Source organism: Mustela nivalis (genome assembly GCF_964662115.1).
Source record: "Mustela nivalis genome assembly, chromosome: 3".
Classification (NCBI taxonomy): domain Eukaryota; kingdom Metazoa; phylum Chordata; class Mammalia; order Carnivora; family Mustelidae; genus Mustela; species Mustela nivalis.
In genome coordinates, this window is record NC_139022.1 from 83,145,821 (window position 1) to 83,157,475 (window position 11,655).

Genomic DNA, 11,655 nt, shown 5'->3' on the forward strand with positions numbered 1-11,655 from the left:
TAAATGTTTTAGAACTGTCAAACCAGGAAGGATAACCTCAAGAAACAGTACTCAAAAAACTACTTCCAAAAAGCTTACGCTAGCCAAATGTGTACGATGATATAAAGCATACCTGTTCTCCCATGCCTTTGCCTAAATAACTTAAGTAGTTCTGAAAGGATTAGAGCACTCAGGATTTAGTGTGCATGGCTACAAAACAACCCAGACAGCAAATTTTTATCCTTTCCATGTCAATGTTCTAAAATCCCTCCCCTGAATTGAATTTACACAGACTAAATCAGTATCAATTTCTCACTTTCAAATTTCTCCTATAATTAAAGCAAAAATACAAAACAAACCACCATTCCACCTCCCCCCCAAAATTCTAAAGGCCTCACAATAAAATTTACTGCCATCTAAAATGCTGATTTTATAATGTCTATCTGTCAAGTCTATTTGAACAAACTTAGATGAATCTGTAGTTCGCATTTTCCTAGCTTGTTGCAGTTGGAAACAATTTGGGCACAGATAACTCGCTAACAATTAAACAACCATACATTCTAACTTAGTGTTTATAATTTCCTTGTTTATATACAGAGATCATCTCTGGAAAGCTATGTAAGAAACTGGTAACAGTTACTGCCTTTGTGGAGATCTTGGAGGCTGAGGAAAAAAGAATAAGATTTTTTTTTTTTTAAAGATTTATTTATTTGACTGACAGAGACCACAAGTAGGCAAAAAGGCAGGCAGAGAGAGAGGGGGGAAGCAGGCTCCCCGCTGAGCAGAGAGCCCGATGAGGGGCCCGATCCCAGGACCCTGAGATCACGACCCGAGCCGAAGGCAGAGGCTTAACCCACTGAGCCACCCAGGTGCCCCAAAAGAATAAGATTTTATACTGTGTTCCCTTTGGTACTTTTTGAATACTGAACCACATAAATTTTGCAAGTATTTTAATTAATGTATATGTAAATATGCATATACATACACTTCTTAAATTTCAGTGTACCACCCAATGGGATCATATCATAAGCAGTATTTGGAAATTTCAAGTAATAAAAAAAAAGTCTATAATCTGGGTATCTATGATTACCTCAACTAGTTTTCTAAAAATATATATATTTCAATTTACATATGGGTTATACCCCCCAAGAATACATGTGTGTGGGTGTAGGTATAGGTGTTAGGTATTAATCTCCCTAGGATATTAAATTTAGATTACAGGGGCACCTGGGTGGCACAGTGGGTTGGGCCTCTGCCTTCCACTCATGATCTCAGGGTCCTGGGATCGAGCCCCACATTGGGCTCTCTGTTCAGTGGAGAGCCTGCTTCCTCCTCTCTCTCTCTCTCTGCCTGCCTCAATGCCTACTTATGATCGCTCTCTGTCAAATAAATAAATAAAATAAAATAAAAATTTAGATTACAAAAAAATCAAACAGGGGCACCTGGGTGGCTCAGTGGGTTAAGCCTCTGCTTTCTGCTCAGGTCATGAACTCAGAGTCCTGGAATCGAGCCCCACATAGGGCTCTCTGCTCAGCAGGGAGCCTGCTTCCCCCTCCCTTTCTGTCTACCGCTTGGCCTACTTGTGATCTCTTTGTCAAATAAATAAAAGCTTTTTTAAAAAAATCAAGCAAAAATACAATGCTTTACACTTCAAAGTCCTATTAATAGCAATTCCAGGGGGTTTTTTTAAGGATTTTATTTATTTATTTGACAGAGAGAGAGAAATCAAAAGTAAGCAGAGCAGCAGGCAGAGATAGAGGGGGAAGCAGGCTCCCCGCTGAGCAGAGACCAATGTGGGGCTCGATCCCAGGACCCTGAGATCATGACCCGAGCCGAAGGCAGAGGCTTAGCCCACTGAGCCACCCAGATACCCCCCAATTCCAGGTTTTTAAAAAACATTTTAATCCTCCCAGTTTATCCATGTAAATGATGGATCAAATTCTGGAAATTAAGCAAGTGCTCCAATTTTATTTAGAAGTAAAGCATGACAATACCAATGAAACCAACAGACAAAACTTCCATACTGGTTAAACAATACAAGAAATAAGGACAAGATAGGGCGCCTGGGTGGCTCAGTTGGTTGGACGACTGCCTTCGGCTCAGGTCATGATCCGGGAGTCCCGGGATCGAGTCCCACATCGGGCTCCCAGCTCCATGGGGAGTCTGCTTCTCCCTCTGACCTTCTCCTCGCTCATGTTCTCTCTCACTGTCTCTCTCTCAAATGAATAAATAAAATCTTTAAAAAAAAAAAAAAAGAAAGAAAGAAGGACAAGAAACAAAGAAATACTTCAGGATAAAAACACCAAAGATAATTATTTCATTCTTGATGTGCTGACTGGAAATAATTTTTGGAAAAGGTCACCTAACTAAAAATGTCAGCTCATTACAATGTGATATATGCTAAAGAATACTTGATGTCTTTGGGAGAATGCTTACTATTTTATAGACATCAGGATTATTATATAAAATAAGGTTGATAAGCTATTTAAATCAGGTATGTTTTATTTTCCCTCTTAAATAACTATCACCAATGAAATCCATTCCTTAAAAAAATAAATTTTTAGGGGCGCCTGGGTGGCTCAGTGGGTTAAGCTGCTGCCTTCGGCCCAGGTCATGATCTCAGGGTCCTGGGATCGAGTCCCGCATCGGGCTCTCTGCTCAGCAGGGAGCCTGCTTCCTCCTCTCTCTCTGCCTGACTCTCTGTCTACTTGTGATTTCTGTCTGTCAAATAAATAAATAAAATCTTTAAAAATAAATAAATAAATAAATAAATTTTTAAGAGGTTAGTATCCAAAATACATAAAGAACTTATACAACTCAACACAAAAAAAAAAAAAATAAATAATCCAATTAAAAAATCAGAAGACATGATCAGAAATTTCTTCAGAGAAAATACACAGATGGCCACAGACACATGAAAATATGCTCAATATCACTCATCATCAGGGAAATGCAAATCAAAACCACAATGAGGGGGTGCCTGGGTAGCTCAGTCAGCTGAGCATTCTGACTCTTAATTTAGCTCAGGTCATTGTCTTGGGGTTGTGGAATTAAGCCCTGTATCAGGCTCCAGGCTGGGTGCATAGTCTCCTTGAGCAACCTTCTCCCTCTGCCCCTCCTCCAGCTCACGTTCTCTCTCTCTCTCTCTCAAATAAAAAAATAAAATCTTAAAAAAAAAAAAAAACACAATGAGTTATCACCTCACACCAGTCAGAATGGCTAAAATCAAAAACACAAAAGATGTGGAGAAAAAGGAACCCTCATGCACTGTTGATGAGAATGCAATGTGGTTCAGCCATGCAGAAAACCCTATGGAGATGCCTTAAAAAGTTAAAAATAGAATTACCATATAATCCAGTAATTCTACTACTAGGTATTTACCCAAAGAATATGAAAACACTAATTCAAAAAAGTATAAGCAGTAGCCCTATGTTTATTGCAGCCAAAATATGTAAGGAACCCAAAGGTCCATCTATATAGATGAACAGATAAAAGAAGATGAATATATATAATGGAATATTACTTAGCCATTAAAAAAAGAATGAAATCTTGCCATTTGCAAAAACATGGATGTATAATGCTAAGTGAAATAACTCAGAGAAAAACAAATACCATATGACTTCATTCATATGTGGAATTTAACAAAACAAAACAAAGAAAGAAACACACCAAAAACACAGACTTTTCATTATAGAGAACAAACTGCTGGTTACCAGAGGGGAGGTTAGTGTGGGGATGGGGGAAATAGTGATGGGGATAAACAGTACACTTATGATGAGAACTGAGTAATGTATAGAATTGCTGAATCAGTATACTGTACACCTGAAACTAATATAACACTGTATGTTAATTATACATAAAAAAGCATATGTTTTTCAAAATTTAACTCCTCAATTAATCTGGGTTTATATGAAAACATAAAGCCATTTTAATTACTACAGTGCAATGCTGACACAATCTCAAGAGCACTATAAATTAGTACCCTACTCCGAGAAACAGTGTACAGAGATACTTACTATAATATCAGCAAAAAAGTTAAGTTACATTATCTTTTGAAGGACTAACAACTGTTTTATATACCAAGGCAATAGTGTGGAATTCTTTTTTTTTTTTTAATTTTTTTTTAAGATTTTATTTATTTATTTGACAGACAGAGATCACAAGTAGGTAGAGAGACAGGCAGAGAGAGAGAGAGAGAGAGAGAGAGGAGGAAGCAGGCTCCCTGCAGAGCAGAGAGCCCGATGTGGGGCTCGATCCCAGGACCCTGGGATCATGACCTGAGCCGAAGGCAGCGGCTTAACCCACTGAGCCACCCAGGCGCCCCAATAGTGTGGAATTCTATCAAAATTAATTTTGTTATCCAATTTTAATGAAAAAGAAAAACATTTTCAACTTTACTATCAAAGGCACTATACTTTGTGGCAAAAAATGACTTATCAGCAACAAACCACCTGTTGTATAGGAAGTTTTAAATACTTCTCTTCAAAGTATAATATTAAGTAATTCATAATGTAGCATACTGTTTTAGTTAAGAAAAACCATACCTTAAAAAAAAGGCAGGATGTGCTACTTTCAAAAGGGCTTGGAAATAGTTTGAATGATTCAAACTTTCCTCTAACAAACGCCACAACAAAAAAGTTTGTCTTTTTATATGGAGGGAAAACAAAAATTAATAAGTTGTTTGGTTAGAAACTTAAAACTTTAAAGTTTCCCATTACCTCACTTTGACAAGTTTTATTTGACCTGACAGTGCTACTTTAAAGATTAGGGGAGAAGAGTGTAATTTCTGTTTTAGGAAGTTATAAATGATCCTAAAATACGTAAATTTTTAAGTTGTCTTAGACAATTATCAAATTCTCTGAAGTTATTTAGTTCTTGTTCTTAGTTTTCCCTACTTCATTTAGTCATCCTTTGGAACTTTTTATAAAGCTTTTATATTTAATTTAGAGTTTTCAGCCCTAATTCCAGGCTTGGAAATAAATAAAATGATATCTATTTTAACTGTTTGTGTTCAATATTGGGGAAGTGAAATGACAAAAACGTAAATTAGACTAGAAGTTTTCTCTAGATTTCAGATATCCAAATTTATTCCTGTCCCTCCCTTAAAAAGGACAAGGGGCACCCAAAAACTGATAAAAGAATGTTCGTAGAAAGCATTATTCATAACAGCCAAAAATCATTAGATAAGGCTATATTCAAAGCTCAATTAACAGAAGCAAAAGTAACTTTAAAATGTTAATGTACAATTTGCAGTAAACTATACTTCAATTTCTGATAAACAATTTGGAAGTAAGTCAGAAAGCATCAAGAACACATTCTTTCGGGGTGCCTGGGTGGCTCAGTGGGTTAAACCTCTGCCTTAGGGTTGGGTCATGATCCCATGGGATGGAGCCCCACATGAGGCTCTCTGCTCAGCTGGCGGCCTGCTTCCTCCTCGCTCTCTCTGCCTGCCTCTCTGCCTGCTTGTGATCTCTGCCTGTCAGATAGATGAATAAAATCTTAAAAAAAAAAAAAAAAAGAACACATTCTTTCTTTTTAAGATTTTATTTATTTATTTACTTGTCAGAGAAATAGAGTGCATAAGCATGCACAAAAGTGCACACAAGCAGGGGGAGCCGCCAGCAAAGGGAAAAGCAGACTCCATGTTGAGCAAAGAGCCTCGTATGGAACTCGAGTCCAGGACCCTAGGATCATGACTTGAGCTGAAGGCAGATGCTTAAAATGTTTAATCAACTGAGGAACCCAGTAACCCCAAGGACATTCATCTATCAAAAGACATTCAAGGGACACCTGCTTGGTTCAGTTTGAAAAGCATGCTTAATCTTGGGGTCATGAGTTTGAACCCCACATGGGGTGTAAAGATTATTTAAAAAATAAAATAAAGCAAAACATTTTGGGATGCCAATTTTAAATCCAATTTAATAGTTTTAAAAGTTGCCTAAAACCTGAAGTCTAAAGTTGACAGGTTACATACATCAACTATATCTAAATTAATAAACCAATTAAATTGATAGGCTACACCTAAAATTCATACAGAAATGGCAAAAATAGGCAAAATTTTGCCTAGAATAGGCAAAATAATCTTGAAAAGGAAGACCAAATCTAGAAAACTCTCACTTCCTGATGCCAAACTTACTACAAAGCCATAGTAATCAAAACAGTGTAGGACTAGCATAAGGATAGACAATGGAATACAACTAAAAATCAAAAAATAAACCCATACATCTATGGTCAACTGATTTTTGACAAGGGTGTCAAGAGTATTTAACAGAGAAAGAGGAGCCCTTCAACAAAGGTACTGAGACTACATATCCATGCAAAAGAATGAAGCTGAACCTCCTCCTGGCACCACACACAAAAACTGACTTCAAATGGATCACAGGCCTAAATATAAGAACTAAAACTATAAAACCCGTAGAAGAAAACACAAGTAAATCTTTGTAACCATGGATTAGGAAAAACGTCTTAGACTAAACAATAAAAGCATAAGTAATAACAAATAAACTGGACTTCTAAATGTAAAATTTTGATGCTTCAAAGGACAATATCAAATTACCTCACACAAGTTGGAATGGTTACTATCAAAAAGAAATAACAATTGTCAGCAAGGTTGTGGAGAAAAGGAAATAGTCCCACACTGTTGGTGAGAATGTAAATTTGTGTATCCACTGTGGAAAATAATATTATCAAATATTATATATATATTTCCATAGATATATATATCCATAGATCTATATAATATAGATATAATATATAGAGAGAAATACCATAAAATTGGAGCACCTGGGTGGCTCAGTCATTAAGCATCTGCCTTCGGCTCAGGACATGATCCCAGGGTTCTGGGATGGAACCCCACATGGGGCTTCCTGCTCAGCAGGAAGCCTGCTTCTCCCTCTCCCACTCACCCTGCTTGTGTTCCCTCTCTTGCTGTGTCTCTCTCTGTCAGATAAATAAATAAAATCTTAAAAAAAAAGAAAGAAAACACCATAAAATCCAGTAATTCCACCTCTGGATATGTCTGAAGAAAATGAAAACATGAATTCAAAAAGGTATATGAACCCCTATGTCTACTGCAGCATTATTTATAATCACCAACATATATGGAAGCAACCTAAGTGTCCATCCATAGATGAATAAAGGAGCTGTGGTACACATACACAATGGACAACTCAGCCATAAAAAATAATGTAATCTTGCCATATCTGACACAGATGGACACAGAATATATTATGCTAAGTGAAACAAGTTAGACATAAAAAGACAAATACTGTATGACTTCACTTATATATGAAATCTAAAAAACATATGAACAAAAAACGGAAACACTCATAAAGAGAAAAAACGGGTGGTTCGGGGGGACACTGGGGATAGGTGAAATAGATGATTAAGAGGTACAAACCTACTGCTATAATTATAGAAGTCACAAGGATGAAAAGTACAGCATAGAAAATAGAGTCAATAATACTGTAATACTGTAAGACAGTAATGGCACTTACACTGGTGAGCATGTCATAATATATGTAATTGTTGAACATCGTACACCTGAAGCTAGTATTATACATCAACTATATACTTCAATTAAAAATAACTTTTAAGGAGGGCGCCTGGGTGGCTCAGAGGGCGCCTGGGTGGCTCAGTGGGTTAAGCCGCTGCCTTCGGCTCAGGTCATGATCTCAGAGTCCTGGGATCGAGTCCCGCATCGGGCTCTCTGCTCAGCAGAGAGCCTGCTTTCCTCTCTCTCTCTCTGCCTGCCTCTCCATCTACTTGTGATTTCTCTCTGTCAAATAAATAAATAAAATCTTTAAAAAAAAAAAAAATAACTTTTAAGGGGTGCCTGGGTGGCTCAGTGGGTTAAGCCTGTGCCTTCAGCTCCGGTCATGGTCTCAGCGTCCTGGGATCAAGCCCCATGTTGTCTCTCTGCTGAACAGAGAGCCTGCTTCCCCTCTCTCTCTCTCTACCTGCCTCTCTGCCTATTTATAATCTCTCTCTCTCAAATAAAATATTTTAAAATAATAATAATAACTTTTAAAAACAAATAAGTTTTCAAAAACGACAGCATCGGGCGCCTGGGTGGCTCAGTGGGTTAAGCCGCTGCCTTCGGCTCAGGTCATGATCTCAGGGTCCTGGGATCGAGTCCCACATCGGGCTCTCTGCTCAGCAGGGAGCCTGCTTCCTCCTCTCTCTCTCTCTGCCTGCGTCTCTGCCTACTTGTGATCTCTCTCTGTCAAATAAATAAATAAAATCTTTAAAAAAAAAAAAACGACAGCATCAAGAAAAAACAAAAGCCCACAAAATAGAAGAAAATGTTTGCAAAATCATGTATCTGATAAAAGACTACCCAGAACATACGAAAACTCTTGCAATTTAATAATAAAAACACAAATAACCTAATCTAAAAATGGGCAATGAATCTAAAAAGGTATTTCTCTAAGCACATGAAGAGATGTTCAACATTAGCCATCAGAGAAATGGAAATCAAACCCACAATGAGGTATTACTTCACACCCATCCACTACAATAAGACCGATAACAAGTGGTGTCCAGCATGCAGAAAAATTGGAACATCAGACATTGTTAGTGGGTTTGTAAACCATGCAGTCACTTTGGAAAACAGTTTGGCAGTTTTTCAAAATGTTAAAGAGTAACAACATGACCCAGCAATTCCATTCCCAAAAGAAATGAAAACATTTCCACACAAAAACCTGTACAAAAATGTTCATAGCAGTATTTATTATTCATAATAGCCCAAAAATGGAAACAACCAAACGTCTATCACTGATGAAGAGATAAAATGTGGTGTACACACACAATGGAATGTTTGGCCATAAAATGCAATTAAGTACGGATACATGCTACATCACAGGTGAAGTGTGGAAACACGCTAAGGAAAAGAAGCCAACAAAGGAGAACACATATGATCCCATTTATATATGTCCACAAGAGACCAATCTATCAAGGCAGATGTTTATAGATTAGTAAACTGCCTAGGCTGAGTTAGGGGCTAATGGATACAGAGATTCTTTCTGAGGTAAGGATATGGTTCTAAATTGATGTGGTGACGTAACTGCACAGACGAAAAACCCCTGAATTGTACACTTAACTGAGTGTATAGTATGTGAACTGTAACTTCATTAAATATTTTTTATTTGACAGAGAGAGAGTAAACACAAGCAAGGTGAAGGGGAGAGGTAGCAGCAGGCTTCCCGCTGAGCAGGGAGCCTGACTCGGGGCTCGATCCCAACATCCTGGGATCATGACCCCCAGCCAAAGGCAGATGCCCAACGACTAAACCATCCAGGCGCCCCATAAGGGTATTTTATTTTTCATAAGGGTATTTCTTAAAGAAAAACTAATGCCTCGTATTTATGTCGCTTGCGGAAAACAAGAAACATTCAAACCAAATGACTAGGAGCTGATTTGATTACTAAGTCCATAAGTAATACACTTAGAAATAAGAATTTAAGACACACCTCTTCTTCCCTGAAAGAGCACTCCTTTAATTTCTTCTGAATTTTAACTAAAATGGAGCTGTAGTACTTGCAGCTGTCAGGACTTCCACTGAGATTGACCCAAGATACCGAGGTAAACATGCTCCTTCTCCCGCACTCGGCTGCACTGCACTTCCCATTACAACAAACAATACAGAAAAACACCCCGCACGGTGACTGAAGTCATTCTCAGAGAACCACCTAATACTAATACGGAGTTAAGGAGAGGGGTGTGGAAAGAATAAGGAAGGGGAAGGAGCACAGGACACAAGGGGAAGTCTTCGTGCATTTAAGCCCAAGGAATCCAGTTACATTAAATTCAACTTTTACACGCTTTGTGAACAGGCCCAGAGGCAAAGTCCTGGGCGCAGACCAAAGAGCCGAGCTGCGAGGCCGAGAGGAAGTGCGGATCCAAGCCAAGCCCGCAAGGGACTCCGTGTGGAAACCACGGGGGGCAAAAGGGCTAAGATGGGGGCTGCGGCGCTGGACGGGGGCGATTGCTGGCAGCGCGCATTGGGAGGCGGCCGCGCCGCGGGCCCCGCGGCCGCGTCCAAGCCGTGAAGCGCGCCCGGAGCCTAAAGCCTCCGGCCGGGTCCCGTCTCCCGCCCCATCCGGCGCTTTGTCCCAGCGCGGGCGGCGGGCTGCCCCCAAGCGTCCCCGCCGCGGGATGAGGGGCCGCGCTGACAGCCCTCGCCCCCGCAAGGGCTGCGAGCCTGCGAGACCTGGCGTACGGCGGCCCGCAGCCCTCCCGGCTTCACACAGGCGGGACCCAGCCGGCGGCGGCCCGAGGACGCTAGCCCTCACCGCCGAGGCTTCGCCGCCGCCCGGAGCGCACACAGGCCGAGGTCAGGCGGAGAAAGCTTCGCACACCAAAACCCAACTTCCAACATCCCGCTCTTACCCAAAAATTTTCGACGAAATGCGCCATGACCATCCTGCCGCCGCCGCGCCAGGTTCCGCGTCCGCGCCCGCCCGCCGCTGTGTAAACACGGGCACGGCCCCCACGGCGCCCCCGCCTTTCCCCACAGCCGCCGCCGTCGCCACCGCCGTCGCCGCCGCCGCCGCTGCCTTCTTCCCGGAGACCGGCCCGCACCCTCCAGGGCGCATGCGCCACCTAGCGGCTGCTGCCGCCGGGCGAACTCTTGAAAGCCACCGCCTGGTTGCGCATGCGCTCTTCATCCTATCCCCGGGTTTTAGTAACCCTCCCCTCTACCCAGCGCGGGCGCGGCCAAATTGAGTATTCTCTTGGGAATGGTGGAGAACCGGGTTCTTGGGGAGTCACTGGGGAGACTGCGCGCACCCTTTGCGGTAGGATGGGTACTGGCCCACGGATGAGGGAAAAACAGGGCCGGCCAGTGGGTGTGGATACGGCAGCCTGACTGCCTCCTCTCTTCCTCTACGCAAGACGCGCTTCCCCGGCCTTGGAGGATCTTGAAGGGACCAAGTCTGGTCAAGCTGTGATGGGGGAAATTTGGCGTTCGGCCACCGGGAGGAGACTGGGAAACCTTTGGTCCGTAGGGTTCCTTTCCTTGACAAGGAACTAAGAACCAAAACAAAAACTTTCCGAGGCCGGAAAAAGAGGAAACGCCCAGTGTCGCCTGAGAGTCTCTGGAACAGCGCGAGACCCAGGCACCAAGTTCCTTGCGGAAGCCGCTGACCTCTAGCACGCCCCTAGCAAACCAGGCCAGCTGGAGGCCGGAACGTGACCCGAAAGGAACGAATTTCCCTGACCCACGCAGTTTAAAAAAAAAAAAGTCTTTTCCAAGTCTTGTTAATTTAAGTCTCTAGTTCTCTTAGCAGCTTGTACATTTTGGAAAAAGAAACAAGTTTAAACACGTCCTGGCACAACATGAACTAAATCCCTTTCCCATGCCTTGCTTTCCAGAGGTTAGGGGGAAAAAATTAAACCCTTGTGGAGAGGTCTCAGGTTCACTGTCACCAGGTCGGCTCAGTCCGAAGTCTGCTGTTCTTGACACCAAGCCCCACTAATAGACTTCGTGTAGCTTTAACTATATACACTCACATCGGATCCTCTGACTTCAGATACAATGAACACTAGGACACGTGTTTCTTGGTGGAAACTTGTTTTCATCCTCAAAAGCAAAAACCCCACAATGCCTTGCACGTGATTAAAACTGTGAAGTGTTTGTTGAATTGGGAATAAGTGGATATTGGTACTGTGATTATA

General features: G+C 41.5%; 1 protein-coding gene across 4 annotated transcripts in view; it reads right to left on the bottom strand.

Moving 5' to 3' along the window:
- Window positions 1-10,661, bottom strand: part of FCHO2 (FCH and mu domain containing endocytic adaptor 2) — a 117,240-nt gene extending 106,579 nt beyond the window's left edge. For 2 of the 4 annotated variants that reach the window (XM_082722918.1, XM_082722917.1), the window contains exon 1: window positions 10,369-10,661. In XM_082722918.1, the coding sequence (XP_082579044.1) occupies window positions 10,369-10,646 (278 nt within the window). In that variant the 5' untranslated portion in view covers window positions 10,647-10,661. The remainder of the gene's footprint in view (window positions 1-10,368) is intronic. The other 2 variants (XM_082722920.1, XM_082722919.1) reach the window with 1 other exon arrangement.
- Window positions 10,662-11,655: the final 994 nt, after the last annotated feature.